At 35.8% G+C, this 18,616-nt stretch overlaps 2 protein-coding genes across 4 annotated transcripts; one reads left to right on the top strand and one right to left on the bottom strand.

Annotated features, from left to right (window-relative positions):
* The first annotated feature begins 2,903 nt into the window (after nt 1–2,903).
* Nucleotides 2,904–10,538, top strand: LOC143537166 (uncharacterized). Of its 2 annotated transcripts, none has more exons than XM_077030992.1 (8): nt 2,904–3,131; nt 4,883–5,080; nt 5,159–5,281; nt 5,996–6,033; nt 6,128–6,287; nt 6,960–9,782; nt 9,861–9,961; nt 10,054–10,538. In XM_077030992.1, exons 1-8 carry the CDS (start codon nt 3,003–3,005, stop codon nt 10,253–10,255), a joined length of 3,774 nt encoding a protein of 1,257 aa, XP_076887107.1. In that variant the 5' UTR covers nt 2,904–3,002; the 3' UTR covers nt 10,256–10,538. The 2 variants fall into 2 exon arrangements, with proteins under 2 accessions (XP_076887107.1, XP_076887106.1); XM_077030991.1 differs by having other exon boundaries at nt 6,110–6,287.
* A 130-nt stretch (nt 10,539–10,668) lies between these two features.
* On the bottom strand, nt 10,669–14,478 carry LOC143537167 (uncharacterized). 2 transcript variants are annotated; one of them, XM_077030993.1, is made up of 7 exons: nt 13,007–14,478; nt 12,807–12,925; nt 12,248–12,721; nt 11,883–12,171; nt 11,608–11,773; nt 11,267–11,369; nt 10,669–11,195 (listed from the first exon to the last, which is right to left on the bottom strand). In XM_077030993.1, exons 1-7 carry the CDS (start codon nt 14,096–14,098, stop codon nt 11,078–11,080), a joined length of 2,361 nt encoding a protein of 786 aa, XP_076887108.1. In that variant the 5' UTR covers nt 14,099–14,478; the 3' UTR covers nt 10,669–11,077. The 2 variants fall into 2 exon arrangements, with proteins under 2 accessions (XP_076887108.1, XP_076887109.1); XM_077030994.1 differs by having other exon boundaries at nt 11,892–12,171; nt 13,007–14,143.
* Between the last annotated feature and the right edge of the window lie 4,138 nt (nt 14,479–18,616).

Below are 18,616 nucleotides of genomic sequence, written 5' to 3'. Positions count from 1 at the left end.
CCATGAGTTGTCGCCCGATTACCTAAACTTACCTAATGAATATCACCACAACCATCGTATGTGTGAACATGCCATTGTTAATGACCTTGTTTATTCTTAAATCCATATATCAGTTCGTTTTTTTGGACGCCAATTCCGCCGACAATGTTTTTAGAAGATTCCAAGTTATATGAATGACCTTCTATGTTTATCGAGTGTAGCCTTCTAATTTCATCTATGTGCAAAAGTTCATGAAAATTACCGGAAAAAATCGTTGAAGACTCACGTTCATTGTTTTCTTTTTCTTTATCCTCTCGAATGAAACTGGGTTCGACTCATTTTCCACCTTGCGCGTCTTCCGTTGTAACTCTAGATCGCAGACTCATTTTCGAAGTCATCCAATCTCTTCAAGATCTCGGACTCGTTGTCGAAGTCATTTGATCTCTTCAAGATTGCAGACTCTTTGTCGGAGTCATTTGATCTCTTCAAGATCCTGTGGGTCAGGATAGATTCCATCGCTATCTCGATCGGCGGATATGTGAGTAGGGCATCGATCTTCTCCACGAGCACGTGAATATAAAACACTTGTCGTTGCCTATGTCGGCGAATCTACGAGCAAACAAGTATTCACCTTCAGGTCAAGTCATTTGAGAACCAAAAATTTTGATGCCAACTGATGCAGTTTCAAGAGGCGATTAATGGCTCAACACACTTTATGATTAATCAAAAGCGATAAATTTGAACCTGAGGTTCTAGAACAATGTTCTTTTCCAATAAACTTGAATTATAACTTCTAAAAACTAAACAACTTTCAACCCTATATGACGAAAAGAGATAAATATGGAAACTAAATAATCATATAAATATTGAAAATAATCTTCGTAAATATTCTACATCAAGTTCTTACCCAATAATCACATGTGTCCCATGGTATCCTTGTTTTTAAGTAAATCTCACTGAACTACAATCACTAAAATGATTATAGTGATACTAAAATTATCAACAATTTGTTAGTGACGACTATCATTATCATCCCAATAAAATTTAAACGTTTAATCGACTATCAATATCTCCAACTTTTGACCTTTGGAATCCAAATACCCACATGCGAACAATTAAACCGCAAGAAAATGGTCCAAATAAAACCGCTTGAATTTCGGTTTATAGATCAAACTTCTTGTATTGTCCTCTATCCTCTCGAGCAAAAATAGATAGATATTCACATAACCTTGACCACCTACCCATGTATGGTCCCCGTTTACTCTATGTTGACACGTGACGTGAATTCTATATTGAATAACAATAAATTGTCTTGGACATATATTAGATACATTGTGACGTAAATTATAGTATTATTTTCAACTATATCATGTCAAACTGTGAGTCACCCTAGAGTGTAAGTTTATTCAACGTATGAAGAGATGCAACTGCAGAAAAAAATTGTGCATGAAAGATGAAATGTTTATTTGTATTATGATATTTTCAAGGGTAACTAAATACTACGAAATGCATTACACTATTACAATTTACAAATGATAACGTTTAATTTCCTTAATAATGTGAGGTAGTGTTTTATGTGTGGATGTCGGTTTGGATGTCGGTTTATGTGTGCACTCTGAAATGCGGGCAATACCACTGTAAGTGTAAGAGGGATTCAAACTTGGGTAATAGGGTATTATTATTACTATGAGTTTTTGAGAGGGACATCCTGCTACTATGGCAAACTTTAAAAAGAAAAACAAATATTTGGTTAACTAACAAGATACATTTTTTGTTAATAAAACCCGTCTTTTAATAGGGTTAATAGTTCTTTGACATACCACAAGAATTAAAAAAAAAAAATTCGTTCAAAAAAATAATAAATAAGAAAACAAAATAATAATTTTAGGCCTAATTAAAAAGTGTAAATGCACAACTTTAAAACCGTTGGATACTTTTAAGGGAAATAATTACCATAATGATGAGTCATAAGTGTTGTAGATCATAAAAATTCATAACTAAGGGTAAAATAATTTATTAAAAAGGTACGCATAATATATCGAATCCTTTCGGAATCTGCACACCATTTTCCATTTCCTCAAACCCATTAAAATAATCAAAAGAACAAATATCCTGATATTTTAAAAAAATCATTTTAGTGTCCACATCTCGGTTGAAATAAATAACCTTTCTTTTTCTTTCAATAATGTACCTTTGAATTTCTATATAAATCTTATAAATACCATTAAAGACATGGGGCCATCTTGATTTTTATTTTCAACATGTGAACGAGATCAACAAAAATGGTAAGGAACAGCAACTCATTATTTTAAAAATAACATTAGTTGACATTATTATATAATTTATATATAATATAATAACCCAGCGTTATTAACGGTAACTTTTAAAAGGACCTTAAAATCATCAAATATCCAAACAATCACTCATAGTAAAAACGTTCTCTCTATCATCTCTTTACTCGTATAACCCGTCCGGCCACGTCTTTATACACAACGGGACATGACATCAAAGGACTCCACATAGGCTAAAAGCACTCTATAACAGTTATATCTACTCTTCTGATAATTAATCGGATGCTCCTTATGGTTCATACATATCGCACATTTTGTCCTCACATTTCTAAAGTCGTCAGTCACGGGTGACACAGGTGCTCCTTAACATGGATGGTGGTTACGTCTTTCAATTGTAAAATTACTGTTATACCCTTATTATTAAAAAAAGGTAATGAAATTAACTCTATGATAATAACTAAAATAATCCGAGTTTTTTATAATGAAATTTTATTATAAATTTGATTGTTGTAAGAATCTTTTAATTTATTTACTGGTAGTAAAGTAAAACAGTAACTGCAGATGTTCCAAAAATCCAACGTAAACGACAAACAAAATAATAATATAAATATAAATATAAAAAAGACGCACCAACACTTTCCACCATTTTATTTTTTCTTCTCTCTCTGTAACTACTGTGTGAAACCAAAAGCAAGGGTTTCATTTGCAATCAATCAATTGAACAAACTAAACATGAAGGAGATGATGAAGCATAAGATGATGAACAGGTTTCACAAACGCAATTCCTCTTCTTCTTCTTCACTTGATTTCAAATCAGGCGAGAAACTAGATTTCAAATTCTCTAGTCTTCAAGCTCTTCAGGTATATATATTACTTATTACTCTCACTCTCTCTAATATATATATATATATATATGTTTGTATATCGTAGACGCTAATTAAGTAGAGGACTGTTACTTATTCCTATTTGTAGTGATTGTTTTTGCTTCAGGAAAACGTCTAGTGTTTAGTAAGTTTTGTGAATTTGTATAACAAGTTTGGAGACTGATTATTGCAGTGAAATGATTTTGTTTCTGCTGTGTATTCACTTGCAAGTTAAGATTGGTGAATACTAAATTATTGGAAAGAGAAACTTATTTTCATTTGGAAATATGTTTTTTTGTAAATAAATCTCTTTTCAATGATGATAATATATTATGAGTATTGATTACACACTAAATATTTAGTAACTTACATGATCAATAAATATTTCACTTTTTTTTTAATAATGATTTAGTTTTTTGTTTTTTTGAGTTCTACATGTTAAAATAGTTTTAAAATAACAAAAACTCCCTTGAATCTTACTAAACAGAATCAAGTTTATATCGATTGACAAAATATATATTTAAGTTGGTTTCATGTATTTTTGGCATTATACTTATTTACAACTCTAAATGTGTTAGGAGCTTTGAAGTTAGGAGCATTTTTATAATTTTGCAGTTTTTGGCAATTTTAAAGCTTTTTTACGTGTTTGGAGTTGTAAAATAACAATAATGTTCATGAATCTACTCCACAGAATCAGGTTTGGATTGATTTGATGAAATCTATTTGAGTTGGTTTCGGGTATTTTTGTCGTTATACTTCCCTCCCTTTCCTTTAAGGAGACTCGGGAAATGTGTTAGAAGCTTTAAAGTTGCCGTTCAGAAAAAAAAGAAGCTTTAAAGTTAGGGGCATTTTTGTCGTTTTGCTGTTTTTCGGCAATATTTTAGTGGAGTTGGCATGAACAAAAGCAAATTGATGCTTTAGTGGTGCCTAATTCCGTGCTAATATTTTGGAGGCCTTGGTGTAACCTTTTTTAATATTTGGTTTGGTTATGCAATAAATTATTCCTAATTTTAGTTACAGAAACCTAATTTGGTATATTGTTTTGAAATGCATAGAAGAAAAGGCTACTGATTATGTACATACTATGATTTATAACCACATAGGATAATAATTATGTCAATACTACACCTTTTAGCAAAAAGTCTTTACTTTTGAGCAAAGGACTATTAGATACTTTACAGTTATATGAACCAATTTTCAGTTAATATCTAGCCTTTGTTAGATTTAAAGTAGCTATCATTTCTGGTTGTAAACTTGTAACCGTTACATCTTGTTTGCTAAAAATTCATTTTCACGGTTTTTGTAACTGTGATTTATGTATCATATATTGATTGTGTATAATATGGATACGAGAGATAACGTAAGCTTATCCCATCCTGTAGGTACTGATTATGTACATACTATGATTTATAAACACATAGGATAATAATTATGTCAATACTACACCTTTTAGCAAAAAGTCTTTACTTTTGAGCAAAGGACTATTAGATACTTTACAGTTATATGAACCAATTTTCAGTTAATATCTAGCCTTTGTTAGATTTAAAGTAGCTATCATTTCTGGTTGTAAACTTGTAACCGTTACATCTTGTTTGCTAAAAATTCATTTTCACGGTTTTTGTAACTGTGATTTATGTATCATATATTGATTGTGTATAATATGGTTACACATGGGCTCTATATATAGAATTTAATATTACACATATGCCTTTGAGAATATGGTAATTACAGTTAAATTCATATACACAGGTACCTACAGGATGGGATAAGCTTACGTTATCTCTCGTATCCGTAGAAACAGATAAAACTGTTACCAAAACAGGTAAAGCATCTGTTTACAATGGAAATTGTAGATGGACAGAAACTTTGTCAGAATCCATTTGGCTCTCTCATGATGACTCATCAAAAGAGCTTCAACAATGCCTGTATAAGCTTCTAATTTCAAAGGTACAACTATATATATCTCCACTTATTAAACTCACATTTATAACTTATAATTATATCTAATAGCATTCTTTTTTGCAGGGATCAACTAGATCGGGAATCCTTGGAGAGGTTACTGTTAATTTGTCTAATTATTTTAGCTCTGAAACTTCTCTCCCTGTTGCACTACCCCTTAAAAAGTGTGATCATGGAACCATTTTACAGGTGAGTCAATACTCTAATCCTCATTGGCATTATCATTATCATTAGTTCATTGTTAATATAATTATTATGAGTAACGTAAATAGAAAAACCTCTATGAGTTCATATTGTTGGGTCCATGAAAATTTGTTAATTCAGAGAAGTATGTGTTGATCAATTTATTAATAAATTATTGTTCTATAAACTGCATTCCTCATTCAACGAATGTAATTTAATGTGCATAAAACTCGTTGGATTGCAGCTCATGTATCATATTTGCTGAATTCATGTTAAAAAAATAAAAATAAAAAATGTTCGTGTTACACAACATAGTAAGATTTAGGAATACGACACCGGAGTATTTTAATGCAATAATAATTAGAAACAAGCTCTATGTAGATCTAAGTTTTGAGACGAAGAAAACCTCAGCAGAATCATTAGTTACTAATTATTCCTAGATATGTTTGTAATTTTATAGAATTATTAATTTTTGACATGAATAGGATCATGATTTATACAAACATCTTATATATCAATGTATAGAAAGCTGTGATCTTTTTAACAGGTTCAAGTTGGGACATGATAAAATTATCAGTTAATTAATTTAAAAGAGACTTTACTGTATTATGCTTATAGGCTGGCATTTAGTTTGTAATTTTTTAAAAGTAGGCCTTTGTTATTAGATGAGGTCCTGTATTTGCTCTCTCAGAAGGAAGAATTTGGATTATTAATTTGCAGGTTGCTATTCAGTGCTTAAATCCTCGGGCAAATTCGAGGTTTGTTTCCAAACAAAGTTTGTAAAGATTAATGTTTCCTGTTCCAATTATAGCAAAGGTTGGTTGTAACATGCAGCATGTTTCATGAAAACAGATGGAAAGACAGCAATTCTGTTGCAGAAGATGTTAATTCAGAATATAGTGATTTAGATAGCATGTCAGATGCTCCAAATGTTACAAACGTTAATAATATAGGATCTTCATCGACCAATAGTGTTGTTGATATATCGCACGCAAGAGGACTTGGTAGCAGGGTATTCTTCATTTTCACCTGACTTTAATTAAGCCTGTAAATGACCCGAACGAACACGAACATAGCAATTTCGTGTTTGTTCATTTAACTTTAATTGAACAAACGATCGAACTCGAACAATCAAAACGAAGTGTTCGTTCGTCAACAAATGAGGGTGTTCGTGTATGTTCGTCCGTTAAAGGTATAAACGAAGGGTTCATGAACATACACAAATAATAGATGAACGAACACAACCGAGCTAAAGCCAATTAAAAGTAAACGTTAACAACAATGTGTGAGGTCTAAAAAGTTACTAAAACTAGACTAAATTGTAATGGGCCTAAAAAATTAAATGAATATATTAACAAACGAACTTAAACACATGCAAACTGATGAACGTATATGGACGGACATATACAAAATTAATGAACGAATCTTCACGGACATAAATGAACAAACGAGACATGTATTCATGTTCGTTTGTTTAACTAAATGAACAAATTCTTTTCATGTTTGTTCGTTTATTAAATGAACAAACTTCCTGCCGAATGGTTAAGGAACTTTTCACTTAACGTTTGGTTCGTTTACAAGCCTAACTTTCAAAAAAAGAGTGGGTTTATTGCTTGTATGAAAATGTGCAGTATTTACATTTTTGCATTTATGATGTCATCTAATATTATTATTTCTTTTACAGGCGACAAGTTCATCAACAGTGAGGTCACATCAAAGTTTTGATTCCATGGATGATTCTTTCGGGAGAGAAAGTTCTGTTAGTAACTTAAGTGAAGGCACAGTTGATCTAATTGGACGACCCGAGTCAACCGGTTTGGTCAACGTTTATGATTCTCCTAGGTCAAACCGCTCGGGAAAGAATCTTCTAAACCAAAGACAAGATTCTGGGAAAGGTTCACATATTCCTGCATCACCGTTAAGAACTTTCCATTCATCTGAATTTGTTCTAGATTCCGAAGCGTCTACACCTGAAGAGCTTCGTGCAGAAGCCAGATCATGGGAAAGAAACGCTAGAAAATTAAAAGTGGATCTTGATTTATCAAGAAACGAAACGATTAGTCAAACGAAGAATCTTGAAAATGTGACTATGGAGCTTTCTGCGTTGCAAAAAGAATGTAAGGGGTTGAAAGATGAAGTCAAACACTTGAAGATTCTCCTAGGTGAGTCGGCAGTTAAAGAACGGGATGCTGATAATTTAAAGATTCAGGTTCAGAACAAAAAAGATATCCAAAAAGAACTTGAAGAAGAAGTGAAGTTTCAGAAAGATTTGAATGATAATTTGACTGTACAGTTGACTAAAACTCAAGAGTCAAACCTTGAGCTGGTTTCTGTTCTTCAAGAACTAGAAGAAACCATAGAGAAACAGAAACTGGAGATCAAGAATCTTGAATCATCAGAACAGCCAGCAGCAGGTGATGACAGCTGGAAATTAGATGTTGAAATACAGAAATATCAAGAATCTCAAAAAAGATTGGAAGATACAATCTTTCATCTAGAGAAGACCCTGGAAGATAAAAGTCAAACTCTACTCGATAATGAGTCAAAATGGAGACAAGAATTAAGCTTGAAAGAAGAAGAAATAAATAAATTAAATGCAAAATTATCGGAAGCTGTTGCTGCACCGGTTCTGAAGGAAACTGAGTCGCAGGAAACTGAGTCACAGGAAAGTGAGTCACGGTCAATGGAAACTCTTGATCTCAGTGAAGAAGTCAAAGCTTTTAAGGAGAAGGTTCAAGAACTTGAGAGAGATTGTAATGAACTTACTGATGAAAATCTAGATCTCCTTTTTAAGCTTAAAGAATCAAATAAGGATCTTTCAACCGATGGCAGGTTGGTCAACTATTCATCTCAGTTATCTGATCTGAAACTGGTAAATAATCAATTAGAAGAAAGTTTGAAACTTGTGCAAAAACAACTAGATGATACAAAAGATTCCCATGTTTCAAGTAACAAGATTCTTGAAACGAAATTACTGGAATTAGAGACTCATAATCATGAATTAGAGAAGCAATTAGCAGAATTTGAAGAAGATAATCTACATTTATCAGGGCGGATAGCTGGACTAGAATCTCAGCTAAGATATTTAACTGATGATCGGGAATCGAGTCGTTTAGAAGCCGAGCATTCGGAATCTCAGGTTCTGAAATTACAGGCGGAAATTGGGAAATTGGAAAATGAATTAGAAGCTATGAAAGTTGACACGAGACAGAAAGTGCAGGACATGCAGAAAAGGTTTTTAGAAGCTCAAGAAGAATGCGAGTATTTAAAGAAAGCAAACCCTAAACTAGAATCAACTACAGAAAATCTAATGGAAGAATGCAGTTTGCTTCAAAAGTCAAATAGTGAATTAAGGCAGCAAAGATTGGAACTAAATAACCGGTGCACAGTTCTCGAAACCAAATTAAGGGAATCACAAGATAGTTTCTTGAAGTTGTCAAAATTTTCAGAAGATTTAGAAGAAAAGTTATCATCAACGATAGACGGGATTGAATCGAAAGAAAACGTCTTTAGTTCAGAAATTGATGGTTTACATGTGAAATTGAAAGAACACATGGAGAAGTGTGTGAATGAAGAGAACATGTTGAATCAGATGTATTCAGATAAGGTTGTCGAAGTTGAAAACCTTAAACAAGAACTCGAACACTTGAATTCACAAATATCAGCAACGCATGATGAAAGGGATAAAATGGCTTCAGAAGCCGTAGTTGAAATGCATGTTTTGCGTGCCGAAAAGGATAAAATGGTAAAATCAATAGCAGAACTTGAAGAAAAACTTGGATTATCTGAGAAGAAGCTTGATACTATACAGGTTGAATATGAAAAAAAGATTTCAGATCTAACGATTGAGATTGATTCTTCCAAACAGAACCATGAAGAGCTAGTATCTAACCATGAGAAATTAATGGAATTGTTGGAGAACACAAGATCTAGTGAAGAGAAACTAAAAACCACGGTCGGTGAGCTTTCTGTTAATATTAAATCGAGCGAATACAAAACCGAACAATTGACAGAAGAAAATTCAAGCCTTAAAGTCCAATCACAGAGACTTCCTGTGTTACAGGATGAAATTGTGGCACTTAAGAAAACACTAAACGATATGAAGTTTGAAAATGAAAGATTATCGGCTTCGTTGCAAATGGTATCTGATGATTATCAACAGTTAAAAGAAGAAAATAGTTCGTTACTTGAAAAAGTATCTAGTATGCAGAAGTCTATGATTGAATTAGAGGATCATAAACGGAACAAAATTGTTTTGGAAGAAAAAGTTTTGAGGCTTCAAGGGGATTTAACTGCTAGAGAAGCATTGGGTGCACAAGATGCTGAATTGAAAAATGAAGTCGGGCGTTTGAAGCGGTCAAATAGTCAACTGCAGTGGAAAATAAACCGTCTCCAAGAGGAAAAAGACGAATACATGAAGAAAGATTTGAAATCGATTGAACATGAGACTATTTCAGCTGAATCAGATAGTACCAGTGGTGTTCATGAGGAAACGAAGCTCACAGAGGTCTCATTAATTTATTTTTATTGTATGTTATCTATTTTTTATTGTTTAGTTCCTGACACAACTTTTTTTATTCCATAGGATGTGGAAGTTAAAACGGTTGACTCAAGAATTCAATCATTAGAAGTTGCACTCGCCGAGGCTTTGGAGGCTAATGAAATGTATAAAGTACAGCTTAAGAGGTTTGTGTGAAAGAATTCTTTTATTATATATGTTTATATTGATCTCTTTCACATGTATATGCTAATTTATTATTGTTATTATAAAATTTCAGCTACATGTCTGAGGGACCCGCTCACAAGTCAGACAATAACACAGAACATAAGAATGAGGTTTCAACACTTGAGAGGGAGCTAAGTGAACTTCAAGAACGATATCTCAACATGAGCCTAAAATATGCAGAAGTAGAAGCGCAACGTGAAGAGCTTGTTTTGAAGATGAAATCCAATGGTCCTGGAAGAAGCTGGTTTTCATAAAATGCCCTTCATATATTCATGATATCACATGGGTATTCGTGAATATCTATTCGAAGAAGAGAACCGAGCATATAATGTTGTTAAAGTATGGCAGTGATGCAATGTATGAAACTGGCAAGCGTATATAGAAAACTCGTGATTTTTAATTTTTTTCTTTCTAATATTTTTTCCTGTCGAGAGGAAGTTTTCTTTCATTTGTAACACATTGTATGTCATTTCCATTCGTCTTTTACCCTATGCTCGATTTGTATGGCAAATGCTACTCGGTTTGGATTCGGGATCAAGTCATGAATTGACTAGTTTTGCTCAATATAATGGAAAATTTTGGCATTAATGTGTTTGGACCATCATATCCTTTCACCAAGTGATGAAATTATACAGAAAACAAATGAAGCAGGTCCATAACCACCAAAAAAAGACAATTCACTAATGATGTTAGCATTTGGTTTTAATGACTGTTGATAATGAAAAAGACTTGACAAGGGTAGAATGGTCCAGAAACAATAATAGACCAGATAGGTTAACATGAGCCATGACCTGGAATTATATTTTGACAACTCTTGCAAGGCAGGCACTTAGTGTAGCATGATGCAATTTCTCAACCACTCTGATAATGATGCCCTCAATTATACACACAATCAAAATTATATTCCTTGGTAATTTTATTTACGACGATCAAAACGTGCCAGCTGTCCTTCGTTTATACAATGCAGACCTTTTATCAGAAAAGAAAAAAACACTATACATATGACTATACGAGACACTTCGTGTGAGCAATAGATGAGGTAATTCTTCTACCTCGGCCCGATTTGTAACTTCTTTTTACAATACGGAGTAAGCTTGGATCACCTCAACTATAGGCGCCCGACATAAGGGGCATTTCCCTCCTCCACGAACCAACTCGTTTGCACACTTTGAGCAAGTGCACATGTGACCACATCTGTACCACATAATAATATTAAGTTAAGTAAACATCACGAATTTAAAGCTCACAAGTCACAAATCAGGTACCTATATAGTAACGAATCAATTTGGCTATCACAACAAATACAACAGGTCCCCTTTTTGACATGAACCCATTTGCACCCGTCTTCAGAAGTTGTTGCATCAACACCTACATCATATTTTGACCATTTATCATTTTACGGGTCAAATGGAACTAATCTCGTTGACGTGTACTTTTAGTTCGTAAAACCTCTAAATCACTTTACTAAAAAGATAACATTATTAGAATAATAATAGAAATTTTTAGATTCATTTGATACACCAATAAGTGTATCAATCAGTTACCCCTCTAGCAATTATTATAAGTTAGTAATATCAGTTTAAGATACTAAAATAGTAATATATACCTTGTCCGCCACCTGTCCGATTTAAAGCAGCAGAAACTTCTTGTCGAACAGAACGTTGCAATTCAAGTTGCATATCCATACACGCCTCAAGCATCCTCTGCATATGACTCATGCCTTGCTGGAGCCTCGTCATATCAGCCCTCAAATCATTAATCATCTCCCACTCCTGCTCCATATATTCCCGTCATTATTATTATTATTATTATTATTATTATTATTATTATTATTATTATTATTATTATTATTATTATTATTTAATAAACAGGATCACATACTTGACTTACAAGTTCAGAACGATGGATGCTGTGACGGGACCAACTAGAATGAGGCATATCATGGTGCCAAATCGGTTGTGGCGGTGGTACTGGCGGCGATGGTGCCGATAGTGAAGGTCTATCAATGGGTTCATGCGGTTCTTGACCGCCCACTGGTGATGTCGGGGTGGGCACGTTTCGGTGTAGGTCCCAATCAATGGGACCGTGACTTTGCCTTTCAACATACGATTGAATTAAATGGTCCAAACTCTCACGGAATCCACTTCTAAGAAGATTAGAAACACTTCTCCTGTTATTAACAAAAAAATCAGAAAAAAATAAAAAAATAAAATAAATTGCTAATGAGTTTAATAATCAAAAGTTACCTGCTTAAAAGCTCTCTTAATTCCATATTGTAAACGTTATCATCTTCTGGTGCGTGAAATCTGTTAGTTCTTCTAACGGTTTGTCGGGTTCTTAGCGGTTCAGAAGGTCCTTCAGACCATGTTTCATTGGCTACTTCAGTCCCTGAACTTTCTTGCCAATTACGATCAACATCTTCTGAACCATGGTCTTGCCAATCTTCACCTTCATCAACCGTTGCTTGCTGACTTGTAACTTGAACGGTTGCAGCGGTTTCCAAACTAACCGTACGGTTCGAAGCCTGATACATGTTTGCTTGAACCAAAGTTTGAACTTGCTCTTGATTACGATCAATATTTTCATGCACAATCTCGGTTGGAGTGTTTGCATGAGTCTCATCCGTTCTTAAATCGGTTGCGTTGTTGTTTGGTGAGTTTTCAGGTTGACTGCTTACTTGGCCACGAACAATCGTTTCTAGTCTGGACCGAAACCCTTCCCTAATTAACGTAAATATACAAATACATAAAAAGATGAAAATTATAAGAAAAATTCAACCTTTTACCCGACCCGTTTGACCCGTACCTGAGACCAGAGACAGTGTGGCGTTGTCTGAGCTGGACTAACTCACTTGCTGCAACTGACGGAAGCCTCTCTTCCTCAACGGGTCTTTCGTTTCTTAAGAATCTGCCTCTCAGTAACGACTGACATAATAATATTTTATCAATAGATGGACACAAAATGATATTTTATCGGTTGTTTGAAACGTGTATAACTAAACTGACCTGAATTCGGTTTCTATGAGCGAAATCAGAAACCGCACGATGCTCGGTTAAGCCCTGAAGTTCCCTTTGTCGTTCCCTCTCGGCTCTAACAAGTAAGTCAAGTAACGCTTGCCTCCCACGCAACCGCAACATGTCCCGCCTAATATGCTCGGGTTGACCTTCATCTTGGTCAACACCTGTCCTATCATGACTTTGACCATCAACCGTTGCACCTTGTTCTTCGCTACGACTACCACGAGCCGCCCTCTGTTGGCTAGTCATTTGAACCCACTCCCTCACAATCCTAACCCGTTCACGCTCGGTTTCACCGAGCCACTCGGCCCGCGGGCCCGGGCTACCTACACTCTCGGGAACACCGGTTTCCCTCCATCCTTGAACTATTAACCTCACTCTTTCGCTCTCTTGTTCAGCGTCAAGCTCGACCGAATCAGGCGACTGCTCACGGGTTAAACCCGAAACCGACCCGTCGTTTTCTTGATAATCGGTCTCACTCTCGTGCTCACTCGCTCGGCTTTCTGACATATTTGAGTCCACGCCACTCTGTCGTCTTAGTCTTTCTCTAACCCGTTCTCGGGCCCGATTCAACACATGCTCGTCTTCCAATTCCCGCCACATCTGCAATATCGACGACGCGCGAGAACTCGGTCTCTCAACATTCCCCTGTCGTCTCGAACTAGGAGACCGAGACCTCGACTCCCTCAAAAACGAAGAATCAAGCATGGACACCGTCTGCAAACCCGCAAGCGCCATCAACTCATTCTCCCGGTTCCTCCTCTCAATCGTCGTAATCATCTCCTGCGCCTGTCTAGCCGCCCACCTGCTCAAAATCCGCGACTGCCGTCTCCTCGCAGCCGACGTCTCCGCCAAGTCATCACCTTCAAGATCCGACCGCCTTCTCCTTCTCGCAACCAGATCACCACCACCTTCACTCTCATCATCATCGTCATCATTCCGCGGAGAGCTGCACGACTCAAACGACATACAATCATCCAACTGCCCCCTCATTAATTCCTCTAAACCTCTTTCGAATTCGGAACACGAGTCAGTAGTACTCTCCGGCTTCGGCAGCCGCTGTAGCTCAACATCATTCATCTTCCCACTTAATATTATTATTACTACCTCAATTCAACATCTTTTTAACCTCATCAATCAAACCCATTAGTCCAATACTCCACCCCTAAATACCCAACAAAAATTAATCCAAGATCAAAGCTTTAACATATAAAAACGTACCTCTGAAGCTATGTGTTCAGTCTTTTCAAACCCTAGAATTTTCTTGGGCTAAAAAGGTGAAATTGAATCGATTAATAGGAATCAATTAGCAGATTCAGATGCAAAAGTGTGTTAACAGGGGATGGAATTTGTCACTTACATGATAATTTTGGGGATGAATTTAGCCCTAATTCCGGTTTTTAAGTATTGGAACTGACACGCCATCAGTAATCATGGACCACAGTGTGTTGCGGATGGTGCAGTGACACTTGTAATCTGTGCATTGGGCAGTGATATAAGACTAAGGGGTGTTGGGGCTCTAGTGGGGCTCCAGCAGAGCCAATAACCAATAATATTATGACGTGTGGCAGAGAGAGAAACTGGATAAGGGTGGAGCCCCTGGCCCCTGGTGGAGCCCCTGGTGTGGGTAGCGCCCCTCTAGCGCCCATATTAAAGCCCCACATCCTCTCTCTCTTCTCCCGCTACCATGCTCACGGGTGGTGTTTGCGTCTCGGTAGCGCCCCCTCTAGCGCCCATTTGGTGTGATATTAGCGTCTGGGGGCGCGAGCGGAGGGGCTCTAGCGCCCCCTTTGAAGCCCCCACACCCCTCAGTCTAAGACTTTTCTTTTTAACAACCAACAAACATATTATTATTCACGTAATCAAGTAATCAACACAAACTAGCAAGATGCCAAAAGCGTCAAGAACACAAATACAATGAAATAACATGATCCAACACCACCCAATTCCTTTATCCCACCCGTTACTTCCTTACATTTTATATAAAATTAGACGCACACCACCTTCCCACGTCAAACCCAGCCTCCTGGACCTATTTCTCACTGAAATCAGCATTCATCTTTTGGGTAAGGGCGTTCGGCAACCCCCTTCCGGGTTAACATAGTCGAGTGGTTGCACTATCGCAGTCTATTCGGGTAGGCCGGACGGGTAGCGCTCACGACTACTTCTTGTTGATGAAAGTTGTGTGTATTTGATGGAAAGAGCCGTTGCTCAACGCATATTAAGCCGTTAAAAAACAGTTTATCCAGGACAAGCTAACTTGAACAATGATAATACACATCTATGGTTACCATTTGATTTTTGGGATCATCTTGCAACTTTAAATCTTCCGCAAATTGAGGGGCGGGAAATAGTTTAATTTATATTCATGTATATTTTTATTTGATGATTTTGTATTCTTTTTTAGTTTGAATTTATGTGATTTTATATTTTTAATGAAAGATTATTTGTATGTTTTAAAAGTGCTATTTACTTATTATTTAAAAAAATAAATGGTCTAGAGTGCTTGAAAGTAGTTGTGTCACTAAAGACGGGGTTTCATGATAGTCCGATATAGTTGATGAGAAAAAGTGATGTGACAGTTCATGATTGGAGGAGTTCCAGAGTAGCCTGGAGAACACCCTGGTGCACTAATAACTTCTAATAAAAAATATATACTCTTATCACAGTCTCTCCTTCACTCTCACACTTTCACACTCATTTAAAAAAACAAATCTCGTATTGGTTTTTCAAGCGGGTTATTACCCGAACCGTGCATATTCAAATGGACCCTATATATTTGTTATAACCTGGATGACGATTAGTTCGACAAACCCTTACCCCATATTCTTCTTTGTCATCGTCTCCTATCGATCGTACTCGCTAAATACTTCATGGTAATTGGATGAATGGATGCACAAAAAAGATAAAATAATAAGGGAGTAATCCAGCCTCATCAACACACTATTCTTGCTTGGTTGTCATGGAAAAGTTCAATATCATGAAATAATCGGAAATAATCGGTGAAGGCATAAAACAAAGTCATAACATGTATGTTGTTAATGTCCATGACAACATGCGCTTTTATCTTGAATTACAATAAACAAAAAAATATTGAGCAAATAACACACACATAGACAATTATCATAAGTTAACACATATCCTTAGGTTATAACTAATCATGACAATTGACATTGGTCCATTACATTTGATAAAACTATCTTAAAATCCCAAAATTAGATTTGGTTTACCCTTTTTTTTAAAGCCAACTTTATAAAAAGAAAAAATGGACGACTTGCAAGAAGCGAGAAGTCCCAACGTACAAACAAAGGTACAAAGGAAAATAAAGAAGAAATATAGGAAAACAAGACCAATTACAAAGGTAAATTAACAAAATTGAACTTGCACCACTTCTCTCACTCAAGGCTTGAATGCTTGCATCGATGTTTAAATAATAAGAAAGATGAGGATTTGATGTCAATCACCAACTTGGACATTCTGAAAGGCACGTTTGGATTTGATGAGGATTATATTTGGTTTACTTGTTTATCAAGTTTTGATTAGTATAGATAGAGGGTCTATGGTTAATTGTAATGTGTCGCTTTCTTTTCGTTCTTATGATATTGAAAGAGTCGTGAGGAGTTCTCACAAACTTCGTGTTCTTGATCCAATTATTTCAACAATTGGTATCAGAGCACGTACGGTTGAAGGCATGTTGAAATCACCACCGAAGAAAACCGAACCTTTGACATGTTCAAGGAGAAGTTGGCATCGAACCTGCGACGGGTTTGAAGGCTGTTGGTTTGTCACAAAGTTGCTGAAATTCGAATTTTTAATTATAATTCATGTTCGATCATAGCTAAAAGTGAAAACAATTGATTGTAGTCTTACGCACGGAAATTGAGGTAAGAATCCAAGTAAAGAAGAAAGCAAAACTTTGTCTTGTTTCTTGATTAGTTTGAGAAAATATAATAGTTTATTAATTGGTTATTTTGGAGGACTTAAGTTGAATATAATAGCTTTTAGTTACCGTAAATCAAGGAGTTTTTTTTGGTTGTTTTGCAGCTGCGTTGTAACGTGAAACAAAGGTACGACAAATTTAAAATTCGTGTGATACGATTTGTGTTTGGTTGTGTTATACAATCAAATATCGAGGAGGGTTGTGCGAGGTAATTGCAGAACAATGATCTAAGCGACTCAGATTGTTTGAAAATTGATCACTTGTGACATGTGTGAAGTTTACCTGAGTGATTCAGGGTGGTACAGTGTGATACCAGTGTTTTATTTGAGTGATTCGGGTGGTGCGGTGTGATACCGGTGAAGAGGAAAATTCTCAATCCTTGATAGATTGATCAAAAATTGAGATCGATTATGTGAAGCAATCAAAGAACGAGGCGAGAAGTCAGCTGTGTGAAGCAATCAAGTTCGTTGTTAAAGCGGGTTCGAGAAGAAATGATATGTGACATATCAAAGTGAGAAATCGGGTGATCCGTAAGAAGAGATTAAGGCACGAAGCTGACTAGTGAGAAATAGATGAATACTTGTGTGAAACAAGCTGTGGAAGAGGGCATCAAGGAATAAACGTGTGAAGCGGAACCGATAAAATTGATTAAAGCATGGAAGAAGGCGATGATGGCAATGCGATTTACCAATCAAAGAAACGAGCAACATGATGCTGCAATGCCCGAAATTAACATCGACTAACTACATCACTTGGTCGATTATGATGGAGACAATTTGGCTGCTCATGGTTTACAAAAGGCCATAGATCCCGTGAAGGGAGGCGTAGTTGAAGAGAGAAAAAAATTTATGGAGAAGGCGTTTATTTATCAATCGATACCCGAAGTTGTACTTCTTCAAGTATCAAAGCATAAGGATTCGAAGGACGTGTGGGATGCACTACGGGTTAGATATTTGGGAGCCGAGAGTGTTCCAAAAGCTCGCTTGCAAACACTTTGAAGCGAGATGGAGGTGTTGAATATGAGAAAGACCGAAACTATTAATGAGACAAGTCAAGTAATCGACCAGGTTCAAGTTCAAGTAATAGCTAAAGGGAACCAAAAGAAGGACGAGAAAAGTCATGGGTTCAATGTTATCGATGTGGAGAGTATGGTCATTTTGCATATGAATGCACGTGCCGACAACCAGAAGAGGAAGAAGAAAATTTGGCTCGTGAAGATCCGATATTATATTGAAGATTAAGGAGTCGGTTTCAGGATTAAGGGGGAATATTGGAAGTTAATCCTAAAACAAGCTTAAAATAAAGTTGAAAGGGTTAAGTGAAAAGTTTGGTTATTTTAATTATTTTATTTGAGTTTGAGTTTTAGTAGGATTAGATTTGGTTGACTTGTTTATCAAGTTTTGATTAGTATAAATAGAGGGTCTAGGGTTAATTTTAATGTATGGTTTTCATTCTTAATAATACTGAAAGATTCATGAGGAGTTCTGATGTGCTATGAAATACACTTATTTTCGTACTTGTTTTTATCAAGCTTTTCGGTGTGTTTTAGCATTTGTTTAACCGTTTCCGATGATGTTTACATGTTTATGTTTGATGTAGGATCATGGGTGATAAGAGCATGGAAAACAAGTCTTAAATTGATGGATTTAGTTCATCCG

Source organism: Bidens hawaiensis, unplaced genomic scaffold (genome assembly GCF_021521415.1).
Source record: "Bidens hawaiensis isolate Kalapana, Puna unplaced genomic scaffold, B.hawaiensis_p1.1 tig00011150_1, whole genome shotgun sequence".
Lineage (NCBI taxonomy): Eukaryota > Viridiplantae > Streptophyta > Magnoliopsida > Asterales > Asteraceae > Bidens > Bidens hawaiensis.
Note: the sequence above shows the minus strand (reverse complement) of the source record. Positions and strands in the feature narration are given on the sequence as shown.

Coding starts and splice junctions, on each gene's coding strand:
- LOC143537167 (XM_077030993.1), bottom strand. CDS start 14,098: ATGAATGATGTTGAGCTACAGCGGCTGCCGAAGCCGGAGAGTACTACT. Junction 11,774..11,882: donor GTTCTGAACTTGTAAGTCAA/GTATGTGATCCT, acceptor TATATGGAGCAG/GAGTGGGAGATGATTAATGA. Junction 11,370..11,607: donor TCGGACAGGTGGCGGACAAG/GTATATATTACT, acceptor AATATGATGTAG/GTGTTGATGCAACAACTTCT.
- LOC143537166 (XM_077030991.1), top strand. CDS start 3,003: ATGAAGGAGATGATGAAGCATAAGATGATGAACAGGTTTCACAAACGC. Junction 3,132..4,882: donor CTAGTCTTCAAGCTCTTCAG/GTATATATATTA, acceptor TCATATACACAG/GTACCTACAGGATGGGATAA. Junction 6,034..6,109: donor AATCCTCGGGCAAATTCGAG/GTTTGTTTCCAA, acceptor TGTAACATGCAG/CATGTTTCATGAAAACAGAT.